General features: G+C 46.9%; 1 protein-coding gene across 1 annotated transcript; it reads right to left on the reverse strand.

The window, feature by feature from the left end:
- Window positions 1–4,768: 4,768 nt before the first annotated feature.
- REXO5 (RNA exonuclease 5) lies at window positions 4,769–20,847 on the reverse strand. The gene is made up of 20 exons (XM_075285939.1): window positions 20,797–20,847; window positions 20,248–20,391; window positions 19,384–19,502; window positions 17,814–17,940; window positions 16,689–16,800; window positions 15,791–15,943; window positions 15,397–15,485; window positions 14,680–14,795; window positions 13,886–14,024; window positions 13,713–13,807; window positions 12,915–13,017; window positions 12,706–12,827; window positions 12,207–12,324; window positions 11,667–11,771; window positions 10,820–10,957; window positions 9,727–9,819; window positions 9,431–9,650; window positions 7,768–7,934; window positions 5,964–6,070; window positions 4,769–4,826 (listed from the first exon to the last, which is right to left on the reverse strand). Exons 2-20 carry the CDS (start codon window positions 20,365–20,367, stop codon window positions 4,781–4,783), a joined length of 2,289 nt encoding a protein of 762 aa, XP_075142040.1. The 5' UTR covers window positions 20,368–20,391; window positions 20,797–20,847; the 3' UTR covers window positions 4,769–4,780.
- Window positions 20,848–21,863: the final 1,016 nt, after the last annotated feature.

The following is a 21,863-nucleotide window of genomic DNA, read 5'->3' on the forward strand; positions in this document are numbered from 1 at the left end:
CCTCTGCTCATTTCCATGTCCTCACCCTTTTTATGTTTTTTTTTGTTTTTTTAGTATATATTAACCCCCTTAGTGCCAAAGTGGCTGCAGCTCTCTGTAAGCCAGGCTGGCGCGCGAGGGTTTCTGAACAAAAAAAGATGCAGTTCTTAATGACGGTGCCGGGGTCGTGCTTTCCTCCGGGGTCCGGCGTCCATCAGGGCAGTTGCGTACTGTGTAGTGGTGTTTACATTGTTGGGTTTTTCATAGTTGTGAAGCTGTTCAGTGGGGTTGGGGAAAGGAGCACATTCCCCCTGAATTCTATATCCGAGCATTAAGCAGACGTAGCGTTAACTCCTTCTGTAAGAAAAAGACAAAATATATACAAAAAAAAAGTAAAGTTCCAGCTTTTCTATTGCCATGTACTCTTATAGCTGAATGAGGACAGTGATGGGCCAGGCTCCTCCGTACTGATCAGTGCTGTGTGACGGGCCGGGCTCCTCCGTACTGATCAGAGCTGTGTGACGGGCCGGGCTCCTCCGTACTGATCAGAGCTGTGTGACGGGCCGGGCTCCTCCGTACTGATCAGAGCTGTGTGACGGGCCGGGCTCCTCCGTACCGATCAGAGCTGTGTGACGGGCCGGGCTCCTCCGTACCGATCAGAGCTGTGTGACGGGCCGGGCTCCTCCGTACCGATCAGTGCTGTGTGACGGGCCGGGCTCCTCCGTACCGATCAGTGCTGTGTGACGGGCCGGGCTCCTCCGTACAGATCAGTGCTGTGTGACGGGCCGGGCTCCTCCGTACCGATCAGTGCTGTGTGACGGGCCGGGCTCCTCCGTACCGATCAGGGCTGTGTGACGGGCCGGGCTCCTCCGTACAGATCAGGGCTGTGTGACGGGCCGGGCTCCTCCGTACAGATCAGGGCTGTGTGACGGGCCGGGCTCCTCCGTACAGATCAGGGCTGTGTGACGGGCCGGGCTCCTCCATACTGATCAGCGCTGTGTGACAGACGGGGCAGTGACGGGCCGGGCTCCTCCATACTGTTCATTAACTAGATTAATTTCCTCGCAGATCTTCATCGTGGCCACCACTAGGGGGAGCTTACTGCATACACAGGTCAGTGTAATACTGTATACAGTCAGCCTGTGCACCGCTGCCCCTAGTGGTGGCCATATACAGATAGTCAGAAATTAATTGTGCAGAACAAAGTGTTTTCAAGGCTGGCCATTCTCCTTAAAGGGTTTCTCCAGGTCTATGTGGATCTCCAGTATTCAGGATGGGCCATCAATATCATATTGGGGGGGGTCCGACACCTGAACCCCACAGATCAGCTGGTTGGAGGGGCTGCGGCTAAAGCACATGAGGTCTCTGGCCTGAGCAGAGGAAAGGCTTCAAGCTCTCGAGACAGCTGATCAGAGGAGGCCCCGGGTGTCAGACTATAGGAATATAATAGGTTCTCAGTATCCTAATCCCAGAGACCCCTTCACAGATGAGCCGTCACCACCTCCACCAGTGCTCAGCATCTGTTATTGTCTGATGGCGGTTCGGAGGCGAACGGTCACTGCGAGCACTAATAACACTAAGGTCTGCGCTGCTTGTCATGTACACTATAGGGCCATATGTATCTTATATGGGAGAGCCCCTTATAGCGCTGGTGTCCCTCCTCTCCTTCCCTTAGTGGGGACTCTTGCCTCATCTTTATGGGTCCTTGGAGCGGTGCTGTAATATGCGGAGAGCCTGTCCTGTGTTCCCTATAAAGGGCTTCTCCAGGACTATCTCTATGGCTGTGGCCTCTTCATTGTATAGGGGCTGTGCTTGGTATTGCAGATCAGCCCCATATATTTGAATGGGACTAAGCTATAGCATGGTCATGTGACCAATAGCTGTGACATCACTGGCCTGAGAATAGGAAGTGGAGCTCAGAATTACAGTCCTGGACAATCCCTTTAAGAAAGGTGTCCCAGGAATTAGACTGAAGTAAAACTGCAACTGAGGCTATGCAAGGAAGTGACCCCAATGACTCCAGTATAGGACATGTATAGCGCCCCCTGCAGTGCTGGGAGGTGATCAGGTTATACCACATTGGGTGCTGTACAGACTGTGTCATGTGATGATGGCGGACAGGGATTACCTATCTCTTACCACTAGAATATCAGGGCTCCATGACCAATGCTGCTCCGGCTCACTTCTGGGGTTTAGTTTTGCGAGTGCTGGGGCTCCGTGTCCCCAATCTTTTTATTAGACATAAATATGCATAGGACCAGAAGATGGGGGAGGGGAGGTGCCCGAGGGCCACAGTCCAACATTCCTTGCCCACTGGTCACACAAGTCTATTTTAAGTTCCTTCAAGATCCCATAGCAGAAAGGGTTTTAATGGGTCTCACGGCCTCTTTTTGAGCTCCCTTAGTCAGAACCTCCAAAAATGCATCTTGTGTGAGAGAAGCGGCAGCGGCTAGTCACTAGGATGGGACTGAGCTCATGGACAAGAGAGTGGAAACCTTAATAAATTCATAGTGACTCCTTTAAAGTGAGTGGCCCCAGCCCCAGTATATAGATAGGTTAGGGTCCCCAGCTCTACTATATAGATAGATAGGTTACAGTCCCCAGCCCCAGTATATGGCCCCAGCCCTGCAGATAGATAGGTTACAGTCCCCAGTATATGGTCCCAGCCCCGCAGATAGATAGGTTAGGGTCCCATAGCATATAGATGGGTTACAGTCCCCAGACCCAGTATATGGCCCCAGCCCTGCAGATAGATAGGTTACAGTCCCCAGCCCTGCAGATAGATAGGTTAGGGTCCCATAGCATATAGATGGGTTACAGTCCCCAGCCCCAGTATATGGCCCCAGCCCTGCAGATAGATAGGTTACAGTCCCCAGTATATGGTCCCAGCCCCGCAGATAGATAGGTTAGGGTCCCATAGCATATAGATGGGTTACAGTCCCCAGACCCAGTATATGGCCCCAGCCCTGCAGATAGATAGGTTACAGTCCCCAGCCCTGCAGATAGATAGGTTAGGGTCCCCAGCATATAGATGGGTTACGGTCCCCAGACTCAGTATATGGCCCCAGCTCTGCAGATTGATAGGTTAGGGTCCTCTGAATTGGATGGCGTCCCCCTTGTGAATCGCAGCCGTTGTCGCCAAGTTATTGCTTTTCTTTTAATATGCCAGACGGGGGCGCAAAACCAGAGGCAACCCATACAACGTCCCACTTCTGAGGGCCACCCTGATCGCTCGTCTCTATATTATATTATTGTGTACACATTTAGTAATTGACACCCCCAACCCCCCCCCCCCCCCCCCCCCCCGCAGATACAATGTAGAGCAGGACGAGCTCCAGCTTCTGGGATTTCCATTGGTCAGGAGAGAACGTTGGACAGTTCTCAGGGCTGATGAAGATTTAGGAAGGCAGTGCCCTGATAGAGATGAGCGTGGCGGGCGCCGCTGCTCCCACCCACCTGCAGATACGAGTCCCTTCTGGGCGGGGACTGATCCCCATATTATTTCCACAGCACTATCAGTAACAAGGTTTCTACTTTTCAGTTTGGACATTGCTTTACATTGTGCAGTTATCAATTATTGTTTAGATACAATTTTGCAAAAAAAAAAGTCTTTAATATTTTTATTTTGGAATAAATGTCCTTACACAGTGGAGCTGCAACTGTCCTCGTCTGCTTCGTCTTCTTCCCTCGATGGGTCACAAACACATTCAGGTATTTACTAACCTCATTCATTAGGTGTTGTCTGATACAGAGCTGCAGGGGTTAAACGCCTTCCTGCCCCCACCACTAGAGGGCATGTTCTGCATACACTAGACACCCCCCTATAGGTGTGTAAGGAGCGCCCTGATATCTCCAGCCCCGGGGCACAGAACATGACAGCAGATGTCCACCGAATTCAGCACATGGTCGGCTTACTAGCAGGATATAAAGCCGCATGTGCAGGAGGTGAAGGGTCGCCTTTAAGGCTGAGATCTTGCTGTGGTTTTTGATCTTACAATAGTAATGGAGGATATCCAGGAATCTATTTCTTCCTTCTGCTAAATCCATTCCTTGCTTTGCTTCAAAAAATTGCAGCAAAATCTGAACCAATAGCCGGCACAGCCTCAGGTGTTAGTAAGCGAATCTGCACAGAACAGGCAAGAAATAGGAGCAGCGGCGCCCGAGGTGTCAGATTTTCCAGATGATCCCATCTATGAACAGAAGTGTCGCAGTTACAGACAGGGCAGTCACAGCGCCTCCCTGTGTTACCTCATAAGTCAGGTACTGCAGTCATTGGCTTATGATATGATTGTATTTTCGGAAGGTCTAGGAGATTATCTGTGTAAGACGTCCAGGCCAGCACATGCGGTGCAGGACTCGCAGAGCGTTACCTTGTAATAGTGACAATTACTGCAGGTTCTACCTCTCTTGTATAATGTGAAGCATCAGCCGGACCCCTCAGTCCTGAATATTCCAGCGCCTCAACTTATCCGGGCTCTGCCTAACAACAAGGACAGCAAGAAGTGATGGGAGCCAATGCGGGGCCAGGTAGTGCTGGACATATACAGTGGATGGATGGATGGATGGATGGATGGATGGCCTTCTCAGCAGGTCCACGCAGAGGATTGCAGGAAGATGGCGGCCTCTACCTCGCACACTACAGGTAATGTTATTCCATGTGGATGTGTCCGGCAGGATCTCTGTAATAAAACGACTCCAGCTAAAGCCCTGACAGCTGTTTATTGCAGGGACACGAATAGAGAACTGGTAAAAACGTCTGCACATTACATTAGATTAAACCGTCGATGCCTCCTGGATGTGGTCAGAGCTTTATCCCCATCGCACCGAACCCTGGAAAAGACCCAGCACTGCTGGAAGGGAAATAAATCTATTATATATACCATGGAGCACAGAGGGGAGACACGATATGTAGCAGGAATGAAGATACAGTTTTCCGCCTGTGTACGGACTTTGTGTGTCGCCATCAGCACGTCCTCCGCAGCGGATATCTTTCATTACTATATTAGTGTATTGTATTAGGCAGTTATCTAGTGTCAGTAGGGTGAACGACCCCTATAAAGGTCAGCAACACCATTATAAATAAGCTGTACAGTATGGACACGGTTACAGGGTTATTCACAGCCTTTCTTAAAGGTACGCTGTTTCCATATCTCCCCCAGTTATGTTGTTGTTTTGCAGGTTCTGCAAATGCTATTCAAGTAAATGGGAGCCGACCTGCAGTAACCGGATTCAGCCACTACACAGTGAGCGGCGCTGTCTGCTTCCTGCTCCGTTCTCACGGTGGTCCCTGGTGTCCGACCCCACTAATCTGATAGCGATGCCCCATCCTTGGCTCCTGTTTCTCCAATGTCCTTTGATGGGAGCGCAGATCAGGTAGTAACTACAAACCTTATGGCTGGGAGGAGGCCAAGATGGGGATCCCCTGTAATAGTGATTTATACAACAGGAGGCGCTCAGCAGATTGGCGCAGTTTTGTGGGAAAAGATTCAGTCCAACTTATATTTCCTGAATTTAACTCCTGTCTCTTTCTGTACTTAGGAGTCCAGTGGGCGGTCCTAACCAGTCACTGTCAGAGAGATTGCCATCAGTCACAGAGTAGGACCGCCCACTGGACTCGTACCACTACAGCTAGATATTAACCTTCCCGCAGGCCAGGCGCCATCTGTAACCGCTCAGGTTCCCTTTTATTTGGTACCTTAGAAAAACTAATGGAAATTATTTTTACTTTACGTATAAACCTTATTAAAAGGCTCAAGTAGAATATTCTGCAGCCTCAGGAACAGCGCCCCTAGTGGCCGGGTGTCTCTAAGCAATGGCCTGCTCTATTATAATGTGATATTATAGGATTTCCTGCAGATTATTATAAGACCCCCAGGCAAGAGAAGAAAAGGAAAAAAATCATCAGTGTCGGGAAGGTCTTGTATTCAGCATCAGCGGCTCCTCAGGAGGAGTCTTAATAACACGTCTAGTGTAAGGCTAAGTACCTATTGTTCCCAGGCAGGAGGAGGACGCACAGTGTGTCTGCTACAAGGCTCTCATAAAGACGATGAACTTTCTGGTCCAGATCCTTAATTATTGCAATAAGATCTGCCTAAAAGGAAAAGGCGAATGTGAATATTACACAAAACAGAAGCAGGACATAAGACAAGACTGTGCAGACACTTCTGGTTACTGGTTGGTAAATCTTCTGAGTGAGGCAGCAATAAGGAGGTCGGAGGTCTCTGCAACCTCTAATCCCCATAGACATCAATAGGGTTTCTGACTAACACTACAGGGGACTCTATAACGTGTGCAGACCATGAGATGATATTGTGTGTTGTATGTACTACCGCCCTTAAGTGATGAGGGCACTGACAGTATCGCCTCCCCGACTGTGCCTTTATATGATGTAAGCACAGATAGCACTGCTTCCCGGTCTCTATGCCTTATTGGTGTAAGTACAGATAGTGCTGCCTCCTTGTAAACAGTGTAGGCACAGATAGTGCTGCCTCCTTGTAAACAGTGTAGGCACAGATAGCGCTGCCTCCTTGTAAACAGTGTAGGCACAGATAGCGCTGCCTCCTTGTAAGTGGTGTAGGCACAGACAGTGCTGCCTCCTTGTAAACAGTGTAGGCACAGACAGTGCTGCCTCCTTGTAAACGTTGTAGGCACAGATAGTGCTGCCTCCTTGTACACAGTGTAGGCACAGATAGCCCTGCCTCCTTGTAAGTGGTGTAGGCACAGATAGTGCTGCCTCCTTGTAAACAGTGTAGGCACAGACAGTGCTGCCTCCTTGTAAACAGTGTAGGCACAGATAGTGCTGCCTCCTTGTAAACAGTGTAGGCACAGATAGTGCTGCCTCCTTGTAAACAGTGTAGGCACAGATAGTGCTGCCTCCTTGTACACAGTGTAGGCACAGATAGTGCTGCCTCCTTGTACACAGTGTAGGCACAGATAGTGCTGCCTCCTTGTACACAGTGTAGGCACAGATAGTGCTGCCTCCTTGTACACAGTGTAGGCACAGATAGTGCTGCCTCCTTGTACACAGTGTAGGCACAGATAGTGCTGCCTCCTTGTAAACAGTGTAGGCACAGATAGTGCTGCCTCCTTGTAAACAGTGTAGGCACAGATAGTGCTGCCTCCTTGTACACAGTGTAGGCACAGATAGTGCTGCCTCCTTGTACACAGTGTAGGCACAGATAGTGCTGCCTCCTTGTACACAGTGTAGGCACAGATAGTGCTGCCTCCTTGTAAACAGTGTAGGCACAGATAGCGCTGCCTCCTTGTAAGGGCTCGTTCACATCAGCGTTGTGAACTCCGTTATGCAGGTTTCCTGCCTAAAACAGAGGCAGGAGACGGAAACCTGCAGGAGTCTTTCATTTGAATGGGTGAGAGAGATGTCCGGCCGAGATCGGCGGTGAGCGTTTTAGGCTCTCCGCCGCGAAACCGGGTTTTATAATCTGGACACAGAGTCGGACATGCAGTACTCTGTGTCCGGATAAAAAAAATCCGGTTTCGCGGCGGAGAGCCTAAAACGCTCACCGCCGCTCACGGCCGGACCCGGTCTGTGCTTTCCGTCTTCTGGCATGCAGAAGAAGGAAAGCACAGAATGGAAAGAAGAACGCAGGTGTGAACCTAGTGTAAACGGTGTAGGCACAGACAGTGCTGCCTCCTTGTAAATGGTGTAGACAGACAACCCTACAATGTTTCCATGGCCTTGACTACAGCAGATCTAACCCCTATACTAGTGAATGCTGAGGACAGTGACACAGACCTGAGATTTTACAGACTAGTCCTTGCACTTCTTACCTCAGGCACAACTTCTTGGTTACCGGGTTGATGTGACGATACAGAAGTGACAGCAGTTTGTAGCCAGCGATGTAAGTGACTGGAGGTCACGGCTTTCATACTCCTCAGTCCGCCATGTGTCCGAATATCTTCATTAGCTGCTCCTGCCGCCTCAGGGCTGTGAAATTCTGCAACAAACACATTCACATCAATATCTGAAGCAAAATCTTTGCATTCAGACAAGTTCTGGTGTAGAAGGCATTAAGGTTAGGAAGTACAACCAACAACACCAGGCAGGTCTTCGAGACCGCACCTGTCTATGGGGAGCCCCTCAGCGCTATACAAGAGACCGCGCCTGTCTATGGGGAGCCCCTCAGCGCTATACAAGAGACCGCGCCTGTCTATGGAGAGCCCCTCAGCGCTATACAAGAGACCGCGCCTGTCTATGGGGAGCCCCTCAGCGATATACAAGAGACCGCGCCTGTCTATGGAGAGCCCCTCAGCGATATACAAGAGACTGCGCCTGTCTATGGGGAGCCCCTCAGCGATATACAAGAGACCGCGCCTGTCTATGGAGAGCCCCTCAGCGATATACAAGAGACTGCGCCTGTCTATGGGGAGCCCCTCAGCGATATACAAGAGACCGCACCTGTCTATGGGGAGCCCCTCAGCGCTATACAAGAGACCGCACCTGTCTATGGAGAGCCCCTCAGCGATATACAAGAGACCGCGCCTGTCTATGGGGAGCCCCTCAGCGATATACAAGAGACTGCGCCTGTCTATGGGGAGCCCCTCAGCGATATACAAGAGACCGCGCCTGTCTATGGAGAGCCCCTCAGCGATATACAAGAGACCGCACCTGTCTATGGGGAGCCCCTCAGCGCTATACAAGAGACCGCACCTGTCTATGGAGAGCCCCTCAGCGATATACAAGAGACCGCGCCTGTCTATGGGGAGCCCCTCAGCGATATACAAGAGACCGCACCTGTCTATGGAGAGCCCCTCAGCGATATACAAGAGACTGCGCCTGTCTATGGAGAGCCCCTCAGCGATATACAAGAGACCGCACCTGTCTATGGAGAGCCCCTCAGCGATATACAAGAGACTGCGCCTGTCTATGGGGAGCCCCTCAGCGATATACAAGAGACCGCACCTGTCTATGGGGAGCCCCTCAGCGCTATACAAGAGACCGCACCTGTCTATGGAGAGCCCCTCAGCGATATACAAGAGACCGCGCCTGTCTATGGGGAGCCCCTCAGCGATATACAAGAGACCGCACCTGTCTATGGAGAGCCCCTCAGCGATATACAAGAGACTGCGCCTGTCTATGGAGAGCCCCTCAGCGATATACAAGAGACTGCGCCTGTCTATGGAGAGCCCCTCAGCGATATACAAGAGACTGCGCCTGTCTATGGGGAGCCCCTCAGCGATATACAAGAGACCGCGCCTGTCTATGGAGAGCCCCTCAGCGATATACAAGAGACTGCACCTCTCCCCGCTCACAATAGAGAAACAAGGGGAAGAATGACGAGGTGAGGATCTCGCAGAAAGGAGACAAATCTGTTATTAAAGTTACTGCAAAATTTACTAAGGTCACGAATCCTGCCAGAAAATCACAAGTTGTCAGAAAGTTACAGGACCCCATAAGTTCTCTGATACAGAATGACGCTCACACTACACTTACTTATATAACAATACTTTGCAGGGTGTCGGCTTCTTGGATTCGATGGCACAAATATAGACTTAATCTCCTTGAAGTGGTTAAACTGCTTTTGCAGAGATTCCTCCGTCAGGGGTCTGGTAAATCCAGAGACATAGATTGTGTCTGAGTTTTCGGCATCTCCTTCCATCTCCTTGAAGACCTCCTCGTGGTCTACGCTGCTCCTTGTCATCATCCTTCTTACCTACGTACAGAAAAGACATTGGCGATGACGGCCCAAGGACGGGATCAGAGTCTGTAGTGACTTCTCAGGTTCTTACCTTAATACGACATCCATCGATACACGAACCGTTCAGATGCTCCACGGCGAGCTGCGCGGCTTCTGGGACACCAAAGGTCAAACTGATATAAGGCTGCGAGGTAAAGGGCGGAATGAAACGGCGGAGCGAGGAAGGTACGGGCTGGCAAAGTATATGCAAAGATTTTATACAAAAAGCTTCTATATCCGTATCTATGTCTATATGTATCTACGTCTATATGTATCCATGTCTATATGTATCTACGTCTATATGTATCCATGTCTATATGTATCTACGTCTATATGTATCTACGTCTATATGTATCCATGTCTATATGTATCCATGTCTATATGTATCTACGTCTATATGTATCTACGTCTATATGTATCCATGTCTATATGTATCTACGTCTATATGTATCTACGTCTATATGTATCCATGTCTATATGTATCCATGTCTATATGTATCTACGTCTATATGTATCTACGTCTATATGTATCCATGTCTATATGTATCTATAGCTATATGTATCTATGTCTATATGTATCTATGTCTATATGTATCTACGTCTATATGTATCCATGTCTATATGTATCTATAGCTATATGTATCTACGTCTATATGTATCCATGTCTATATGTATCTATAGCTATATGTATCTACGTCTATATGTATCTGTATCTACATGTAAACACACCTGATGTCATCCTGTTAAAAGCTGCAGCCGCTGTTAGGCCGGGTTCACATGGAGTATTCTGGCTCGTGATTTGGTATGTACACGCTGCGGGAGCTTTTGCAGGCCGTATACGCTCCCATTGTTTTCAATGGGAGCCGGTACCGTATGTGATGCTATTTTTCGGCCGCCGCAAAATCACGGCCGCAAAATAGCGCCGCGTGTACGGTACCGGCTCCCATTGAAAACAATGGGAGCGTATACGGCCTGCAAAAGCTCCCGCAGCGTGTACATACCAAATCACGAGCCAGAATACTCTGTGTGACCCCAGCCTTACTCCGCGCTGCTCATCACAATATGGCGGCCATGGTCTCATACTGTAAAACACTCCCCGCCCCGGTAGATGCCACATAATGGGGCACTAAAGTATCACTGCTCACCTGACAGGTATCTGACACAACACTCAGGGAGTGGATGGGGCCACAACTCTCAAAATGCATCTTCACCGTCTTCAGGCAAACATTGTTCTTGAAGGGTCCCGCAAAGACAGTCATCATTTCTGCAAACTTGCAGGCTATCTTAATGTGGAGAATGTGCAGAGATTAGGTTAGTGATAGTCGGATTTCACCAGGGCTCGGACAGCGGCTGCTCCGATTTATCAATGGCCCAGGGTAGGCAGGTCCAGTCCTTTCCTTAATGCAGATCCTGACGGAGCGAGCGTTTATCATGCAGACAATGTGCGACGTTGGGCTCACTCCTGGGTCGCTCTTTTCAGAGACAGCGCCACTCATGTCCAAAAGGCTGTGTTTGGTATTGCAGCTCAGACAGATTCACATGAACAAGGATAAGCAGTAATAACAGACATAGCCCATGGACAGAAGTGGATCTTGCACACCTCAATTCATTAATCTGGGACGGCCCTTCTCAAGCTAAATAACTGATGGCTTATCCAATGGATAGGGTGCGAGTTAAAGATTGGTGGGGTCGGACACCTGCACCCAGCTGATCAGCTGTTTCAAGAGATTGCAGTGTTTGGGTGATCGCTGCAGCCTCTTCAGTACGTACCAGGCACTGTGCCGTATATTTATACAGTGGCTATGCTCGGTGTCGCAGCTCAAAGCATTTACTTGATTACTACTGCCGCTCCAAACAGCTGATCTGCAGGGTCCTGGATCTTCAATTGATGACCTATCCTGAGATGTACACATCCCTAGCTACACATATAATACACACACATATCATACATATACATATATCCTGCTATTATACCGCCCTGTCATTACTCACTTTATCTTTGGTATCTACATGGAATTTATTAAAAACATTTCCAGACTGGAACTCAACAATGGTGACTGGTGCCCAGGGACTGACGCTGCAGACTCTCTCCAGGACCTGCAAAGAAAATTGTGCATTGCAGGTAACACTGAAGAATATATACAGTATATATATATAATCACGGCAGTGGTCTCCAACCTGCGACCCTCCAGCTGCTGCACGACTACTAAGTCTCTCAGGCACCGGCCATGCTGGGAGTTGTATAACAGCTGGAGGGCCACGGGCTGAATCCACGGCTGTAAATTATCTGATGTACATTCCATTAGATTTAATGGGTTACTCGGCTCCCTGCAATGGCCCCATAGACAATGAATGGAGCGGCAGCAGAAACGCCCAACAACCATTCCATACAAACAAAGACATAGGCCCCCCCCCCCTCATGATTGTTAGTGGCCCCACTGAGCAGACACTTGCCCCCGATCTTGTGGACAGGAGAGGTTTGGTTTTGGAGACAACCCCCTTTATACAGAAACCCTTTTGCTAGTCACTTACCTCCTCATCTGACGTACATAACACGGACTCGACCTGTCTTACATGTGCGGGGTCTTTCAATCCATCTCTGGACACATAAGAAATCTTCTGGCCTGCTTTCTCCAGATCTTCCAAAAAACTGTAAAATGGGATCTATCAAATGACTTGTATATGGATAAGAGTAAAGGGGGTCATGTAATCTGGGAGGGGAAATGACAGGGTGTCCCCCTGCTGTAATCCCCAGTATTCAGCTGCTACATTGGGTGGTCCAGGATCTGACGGTGTAGGTCATCCAGTATCAGATCACTCGGGGTCTGACCCCTGGACCTTGTCCCAATCATCTGCTACCATTCACTTCCATAGGAGCAGAGATGTTTCCAACAGATTCATAGAAACCGCATCAAACACTTTCAAGCCCTTTAAGTGAGAATCCCCCTGGAGCGCCGCTGCATTATATCCACCCAGGACTCGAATTGATGCCCCTAATAAGGGCCAAGTCCTCCAGACAAGCAGATGTTACCTGGCTGCTGATGGTAAGGGGTGAAGGAAGCCGTTCTGTTTGATCTCAGAGGCTTTAGGAGATGCAGGTCTACTAAAATAATTCGTCGTGAGAAAAATATCCTCCAAATTCATGTCAGCAACCTAGAATAGAAGTAGGGACACATTATATCGCGCTTAGAGGAGACACCCTGCCGAGGTCATGAATGAAATCCATATAAAAGGACAGACCTGCTCCGGCCCCTCCTGAATGATAAACTGAGCCAAGTTCAGAGCGGCCGCGGCATCTTCTGAGGGATCGTGACCCAAGACGTCTTTACACTGAATCTCTCTTCTGCAAACACAAGAGAAATAGGAAAAGATATATTAGAATCAATTATATATTATAGTCAATGATACATTATATATTATATTATAGCCAATGATACATTATATGCAATCATATTATATATTAGATGATAGTCAATGATATATTAGATACTCTGATATTACTGGAACATCTGCTGAAGCTGCCTCCATTGCTCTGCCTATTGCCATTAGCTTAAATGTCGGAGGCAGAAATGGAAAGTGTGACGGAGAACTTCAACCTTTGTGTTCTACAAGACTAGTCAGGAAATGCAGAAGACCCTACAGGCTGACACACAAGACACACAAGGCTGACACACGTGGCTGACACACAAGACACACAAGGCTGGCACACATGGCTGGCACACGTGCCTGACACACGTGGCTGACACACGTGCCTGACACACGTGGCTGACACACAAGACACACGTGGCTGACACACAAGACACACATGCCTGACACACATGGCTGACACACAAGACACACATGGCTGACACACAAGACACATGTGGCGGACACACGTGGCTGACACACAAGACACACGTGGCTGACACACAAGACACACGTGGCTGACACACATGGCTGACACACGTGGCTGACATCTCCAGATTGCTTTTTGGTTGACGCTGAGCTCTCGCCCATAGTTACACATGACATTTGGGACTATTGAACTAGGCTTCCTACTTTAGAACGGCTTGCGCCAAGAATTTCAATCTGAACTTCCATCCGGATTTTCGTGTATAAATCAGGGAGGTGTCAATGACATTTGGATGAATCATCTGGAAGGAAAGAGAATAAATAATAGTCAGAGAGTCACAAAGCGCAGCTATCAGAGGGTGCAGACAATGGCCGCCCACCTGTACCGCTCGCAGGTCATTATTCAGTGAGTGGCCCACCAAGACGGCGTCCGGGGGAAGAAGACTTTTTATTTTCTCTTGGACGTCTTTCAACTTGGTTTTTACTCCTTGAAGCATCTTCCTAGTAATCCCCGAGAACCTGCCCGAACGTAAATGGAGGAAATGTGGAAGATTGTATGACACAATGTTATCTCTGACCAAGACTGTCATGTCCCCCCATCTAGGCCTCACTCACTGCCCTATCACTGTGTATGACCAGCAGCTTGTCACATTGGTAAGTCTATCCCCGCAGTCTTCTTATAGCTGGTTACAGCACAAATATATATACGGCCCTGGTGCTATATATATATATATATATATATATATATATATATATATATATGACGTAGTGATACAGTATTTATTAATCCAGCAGAGGACCAAAGAGTCCCTATACTACACAATATACATCCCCTATACTACACAATATATATCCCTATATACCCCACATCCTTATATATACTACTCTGTGTATATAGACCTAGGTTTATCTATGGGTACAGGCTAGATTAACCCTGTGTAGTCTGACCTCGGAGCCATAAGAGATAAGAGGGGATAAGACTGTAGTCAGACTACACAGGGTGCGTTTTACCAAGGGATCAGATTCCAAAATGATCAGGGAAGGTCGGAGGTCAATGCTGGGCTATGGATCGTCAATTTACTAAACAAGCAGAATGGATGTCGGGGAAACGAATATGTAATCCTCAACTTACATTGTAAGAGAAACAAGAAAGTGACTTTAAGAAAGAACCTACCTGGTCATGTAATTTATAATGGGATTGTCCGGCTTCACCAGCTCGTCCAGAATACACTGACCCTCAGCATTCACCAAGGCAACTCTGGTCAGCTCACTGCCTTTACAGGTCATACACTGCGGACAGAGATGGCGGTGGAAGGAATGGTGAATACAAGACTGTACATCATCAGCCATAGGAGGCAACGTCAGCGGTGACAGCACAAGGCCGCACCGGTGACACTCCGAGCTGTAATACTAACAGCAGTGATTGCTCAGGAATGGTGGGGACTAAAGAAGGAAGGAAGCAAAGAGATGGAGCCGCTGCAGATAGTGAACGCTCCTCTGTAAGGCACCCATAAGCATCTCATACACCAGTCTTAATAAATAGCCCAACAGGCGCAGGGACCGCGAGAGGCCATGGCCTGCCCCAGGATGGAAACCTACACCATGTAGGAACTTGCGGAGATTTCCATGGTCTTTCACCCCAGGTTATAATAAATATGTCAGACTGAGGTGTGAACGCTCCGGCCCTCCCTGATACCACAGAATGCAGTGAGTCAGGCTCAGATCAGGGCTGGAGGTGCACACACGGCACAAGAAGGGGCCGCCTTAGAGGGAACGATGAATTCACCCCAATAAAGCGTCCTGGCTCCCTCCTGAATACCGGGTGTGCAGGGTTATAGGGGGGTTATCTTACAGGTTACCAAATCTGCCCCATGGTCTTTCAGGTACTTGCCATTTCACAGTCTAGACCATAGAGAGGACTGGAGTCCGTGGGCTTCTCCGTGCACTTGGTGTGGACATAGTTTTCTGTACCCAATGAGCCTACAAATAGAGAGAAGGAAACCCCATAACGCGGGATCTGTAGGAATACTCGTATAGTTATAAGGTTATGTCTGTAAACAGAGTCATGAGAAACAGAGAATGTACAACAGTATGAACCCACATAGGAAATCATTGTATGGAGTCACCACCAGTCGGCCATTTTAGCCGCCATTCTTGCGGTCGCAGTCACACACCAGTATTAACCTATAGACAGTGCCGGTCCCTGTTCACACTGCGATGAAAAAAAGCCCCCGCATTCACTGCTAACCCCAAATGTCTGGGGGCGTTTCGTTCTATACACTGACCTAGCAAGGGATAATGATTTGTCCTCATCTCCTCCTCAGTAAGAAGATACCTGGTCAGGCCGCGCTTGCTCCTGCCATATTTTTGTAGGATGGGGTCCAGAGACTTTGTGGGCTCTGGTGCTGCAAACAGATGAGACTTCTGATCCGCAGAGCCTGTAAGGACGGTTCCTCGGGTCAGGTCTGACATTACAGCAGCAGGTTATGGATCAGCATTTTATCGTCAGCAAAAATTACCCCCAGAAAAATCACATTGTTGTAGGGGGCTGTTTATACCGATTCCCAAAATACCTTTGTGTCCCCCACTCCCTCCCAAAGTTTGGCCTTGTATGTCAGAAAGACAAGGCTGGAAATGCTACAAAGCTGCAACTCCCCAGCACTAATCCCCCGCCCATGCTGTTAGGCCCGTCCATCTGACCCATGGCCAGTCCACTCCTTTCCCTACTGGTCCTCTCATGCCTGCGCCCTGGCGCTTCTAGTTGGTGCATGTGCTCACCAGATGTCTTGGTATCTCCTACACGTGAAGCTGCTCCCAGCTGTACTTTAGTGACATTGGTGTCTGGTCTGTACATGCGCTGACTACGAGTACAGGTGGGGAGAGGAGTGATGCAGCTATGGGGAAAGGGAAGGTCATCTGGGATGGTCTGAGTGACGCTGGGTAGGATTAGTATCGGGGAGACCGAGCCTTGGCGTGCGCCAAAGAAGCCTCATTCACATAGTCACATTGTTTTTCTGACATAAAGAACCAGCATTTAGGCAAAGTTTGGGAAAGTATAAAGACAGCCGTACACATAATGGGGTTGTTACTGGGGGGTTATGAATGTGATATGCAGTAGACTGTATATAGTATATATAGTGCTCTATAACACACTTTACATTACATAGACGGACCATAAAGTACCTTGTGTGCTGAGCAGATCATCCGTTCTCTCATTCTGGTTTGGACCATCAAGACCACTGATCCCAAGAAGAGACGCCATGAAATCACTGGGAGGAGGGAGCAGGCTGAATCTCTACGAGGGAAGAAGCAGATCTAGAAATCTACTGCAAGAAACATTCAGGCTAGTCTAACCAGAATCCAGAATCACAGGGTCCTATAACAACATACACGGGTACTAAGGCAAAAACCAAAGAGTCAGGTCACACTGTAGTAACAGACAACACATGGGGCAGAGCCCGGTCACCTGCACTGTGGAGGTCCCATATGAAGCAGTTGGTGCACTGGGGGCGGACCTTCATCTCCCTGCAGCACTCAGACCACAGCCATCTCCTGCCTGGGTCACTCATTGCAGTGAGGCTGATCCCCAGAGTGACCGACATAACAGAAGTCTATTGTTCATCATTGTAATGTGCTCTGTGATACAGCGGTGACAGCTGCAGATAACGCAGGGAGGTGATGGACGCCCTTCAGTGCACAAACTCTTTTAATAGAGGTATTCTCACCTTGGGTAGTGATGGCATAAACACAGGGGCCACAACTGTCTGGAGAATGGGGTCCCCGCTGACCCCTGTCTTGTTGATACATGGAATGGAGACTGTTCATGTGGATCTCTCTCAATTCACTTGGGTGGGAATTTCAAAAAATAGCCGAGCAGACAGAGCCAGCTACAACTGAACGCCCGTACAAGTAAGGGAAGAAGTCACAAGTGCAATCACCTCCATTAGAGGGGTCAGTAGGCCCCATCTCGAGCTACATGAAGGGCTTGACTCCAGGACCCGAACCTATAAGGTATTTATGTCTTCGCATGTGGATATGCTACAAATACCCAGGATGGGAACAGCCCTTGAGGGCAAGAACATGAAATTTATGCAACTTCTGAAGACTAAGCGGGATAGAAACCATAAAGTACAGAAATGTGTGCACAGGTAGAAATGTCCGCCCATTGTGCAATGGAAACCATATTACATCATAGTCTCTATCCTACCCCATGTATGTCCGGCCTAATCAATGTCTATAGAGACAAGAAACCTTCCCATCTGCAGGAATCGCTCCGGCCACTTCTCTACAACTCATATCTGTACTTACATGTGTGAACAATCGCCTGAGAAAATGGAAGTGTGTATAGAACTGATAGAAATGATGCTGAGCGAGACCCTGCAGCACAACCAGCACCACACCGCCAAGACGCTTCTGATGGTGAACGCTGCACCAGCTGCAAAGAAACACAAGATACAAAGATTTACTATTCATCTTCTATAAGAACATTCATGGACATTGAGATTATTTTCTTACACCCGAGGTTGTTGTTAAAAGGAATCTAATACCACAGCCCCCCTACTATGATATAGATAGATAGATAGATAGATAGATAGATAGATAGATAGATAGGAGATAGATAGATAGATAGATAGATAGATAGATAGATAGGAGATAGATAGATAGATAGATAGATAGATAGATAGATAGGAGATAGATAGATAGATAGATAGATAGATAGAAGATAGATAGATAGATAGATAGATAGATAGGAGATAGATAGGAGATAGATAGATAGATAGATAGATAGATAGATAGATAGATAGATAGGAGATAGATAGATAGATAGATAGATAGATAGATAGATAGATAGAAGATAGATAGATAGATAGATAGATAGGAGATAGATAGATAGATAGATAGATAGATAGATAGATAGGAGATAGATAGATAGATAGATAGATAGATAGATAGATAGATAGGAGATAGATAGGAGATAGATAGATAGATAGATAGATAGATAGATAGATAGATAGGAGATAGATAGATAGATAGATAGATAGATAGGAGATAGATAGATAGATAGATAGATAGATAGATAGATAGGAGATAGATAGATAGATAGATAGATAGATAGATAGATAGAAGATAGATAGATAGATAGATAGATAGATAGGAGATAGATAGATAGATAGATAGATAGATAGATAGGAGATAGATAGATAGATAGATAGATAGATAGATAGATAGATAGAAGATAGATAGATAGATAGATAGATAGATAGGAGATAGATAGATAGATAGATAGATAGATAGGAGATAGATAGATAGATAGATAGATAGATAGATAGATAGATAGATAGGAGATAGATAGGAGATAGATAGATAGATAGATAGATAGATAGATAGATAGATAGATAGGAGATAGATAGATAGATAGATAGATAGATAGGAGATAGATAGATAGATAGATAGATAGATAGATAGATAGGAGATAGATAGATAGATAGATAGATAGATAGATAGATACTTCTCTGGTTGTTGCTGTCTATACTATATAACACTTTGCAGATCTGTTTCCATCTGACTCTTTTCACTAGTGGGATCATCTATAAACTACATTCACAGCCCAGAGTCTTCAATCATGGATGGAAAGGTCTGCAAGTCTCACTTTTTAGTCCAGCAATGTCAGATAGAATATAATGGATAGCCGACAGACCCCCCTCCCCCCATTATAATCCATGAGCCCCTTGTACTTGTCCATCATTAGACGCATCAGTTTAGCAGTACATCCTCTTTATATTCTCTTCTCCTCGTCCGATCATGGACCAGACAAACAGACAAGCAGGTTGATGTGAATACACCCTTAGTGTAACAGACCATACACCAAGCACCTCACCTGGCCTGTGCGGCGTTGCCCTTCTTCCCGATGACCACATACTTCAGGAGTTGATGCAACTGTAGGAGGTGAATTTCACAATTATCGCAGAATAATGCGGGAGATAATCTGGGCGCTTTCTGTAGAAACACAATCATCTGCATGAGACAAATACAATTGCAAAAATCTACATTATCTATGTAACAAACCTTAATAATGGAAGGTATTTAGCAAAACCAGGACACTGAAGTGACTACAAACTGAGACAGGGCTCTCCACCTCTACCCATCCATACAGACGGATAAGGGCTCCAAGTCTTACAAAGCAGTTCTGCAGCAGCTGGGCCCCATATCCATGCCCTGTTCTGAGCACAACATGGAGTATTGTATTGCACAAGACACAAATATGGCAGCGCTGGATAACAAACAGTCCCCACAGCCTGGAGAATATCCAGGCACCAGCTTTTGCTTCCTGCCTCGGGGGTTCCCTTTATTATGACTTATTAGTGGGATCTGAGGCTCAGAGTGTTGTAGCCGCTATACTAGCCATATTTTTGCAGGATACTTGGTTATATTTTGGCCTCCCTCTTTCTATGGACCCCTTTAGAATGGTTCAGAATATTTGTCCCCAGCAAACCTATCTAACATTGACAAAACCCATGATGTGAACACGCGCTTAGCTACACAGACCTGACCAAACCAACATCAGTTCCCACAAGCAGAAACAGAGTCAACAGGGGTGTAGTCCTCCAAATCATGAATCCCCCTCCCATTCATACAGACATGTAGACGCTGCACTGGATGGGGAACCTTTAATGTCTGGATTTCTAACAATCACAAAACAGAAGGCGACATGAAGAAGAAGAAGAATATCAGGAGACGTCACCCGGGACTGCTGGGACTTCAGACCATTGACTGATTCTTGGATTCTAGTAACCTCTTCCCTTCTCTTCTTAGATCCGGTGTTGTCGTCTTCATTACTGCGTGGTCTTTTACGTTGTTTCATGGCGTCGCTCACTTGCGCCTGCAGCTGTGGAAAGACAAGATAGAAATTGTATTATCACTAAAGCCAAACTCTGCGGCAACGACATATCATGTACAGGCCGGGGAAGATGAATCACGCTAAAGGGTGACGCCGCAGGAATATTCATCGATGTGCACGAACCGTCTCGTGTTCACAGGGCGCTCATACACCAAACGTCTTATAGTTGTCCCCGGACCCCCCACAGTTTAGGAGTTTCTTGCCGGTCACATGTAATGCAGCCCCTTACAGAGAATGTTGTCACATAACACAGCTTGTCCCCAGACTAGTCACAGCCACCAGACTACTAATACTTTCCTGCAGTTCAGACAGCACACTCTACAAGTTGCGGTAACGCATTGAGCCACAGTCACACCTAGCAGTAAAGCGCATTGGAGCCGCAGGAATACTTACAGGCAGTACCGCAGTATCTGAACAGTATGCCGGTGAGAGAACACGTGAGATCATCACATCCGCCATCGATTACACAGCCTGAGCCCGGGCAGACCCGGGGAATCCATCACCGAGCCGCCGGCGCCTGCTGATGACGTAATAGCAATGGTGGAGCCGCGGGGAATACAAAACAACTAATGGCACTGGGTGGAGGAAGGTGAGGTGTGTATACTGTGTACGTATACTGTGTAGTGTGCGTGTATATAGTGTGTGTACTATGTGTATATAGGATCTGTTCTATGCGTGTATATACTGTGCGTATGTACTGTGTTCTATGTGTGTATATACTGTGTACTGTGCGTATATACTGTGTGTATATAGGATCTGTATTGTGTGTTTATATAGGGTATAGTGTGTACTGTGTATATAACGTATACTGTCTATTGTGTGTAAATAGGGTGTAGTGTATGTATATACTGTATACTGTGTGTGTATATAGGATCTGTACTGTGTGTGTATATAGGGTGTAGTGCATATAATGTGTACTGTGTGTAGTGTATATATAATTTTTAGTGTGTATATATAGTTTGTACTGTATGTATATTGGGTGTAGTGTATATATAATGTGTAGTGTGTGATATATACGGTGTATAAAGTGTACATGTATATAATGTGTACTGTGTGTATATAATGTGTGTATATTGGGTGTAGTGTATATATAATGTGTAGTGTGTAATATATAATGTGTATAAAGTGTACATATATATATAATGTACTGTGTGTATATATTTATGTTTCTAGGGCATGTGTATATAATATGCACTGTGTATAAAGTGTACATGTATATAATGTGTACTGTGTGTAGTGTATATATAATTCTTAGTGTGTATATATAGTTTGTACTGTATGTATATTGGGTGTAGTGTATATATAATGTGTAGTGTGTGATATATTCTGTGTATAAAGTGTACATGTATATGGTGTGTACTGTGTGTATATATTTATATGTTTCTAGTGTATATAATATGTACTGTGTGTATATATTTCTATATCATATGCACTGTGTATATACATGACGTGTTCTGTTC

The sequence above is a fragment of the Leptodactylus fuscus genome, chromosome 8 (assembly GCF_031893055.1).
Source record: "Leptodactylus fuscus isolate aLepFus1 chromosome 8, aLepFus1.hap2, whole genome shotgun sequence".
Lineage (NCBI taxonomy): Eukaryota > Metazoa > Chordata > Amphibia > Anura > Leptodactylidae > Leptodactylus > Leptodactylus fuscus.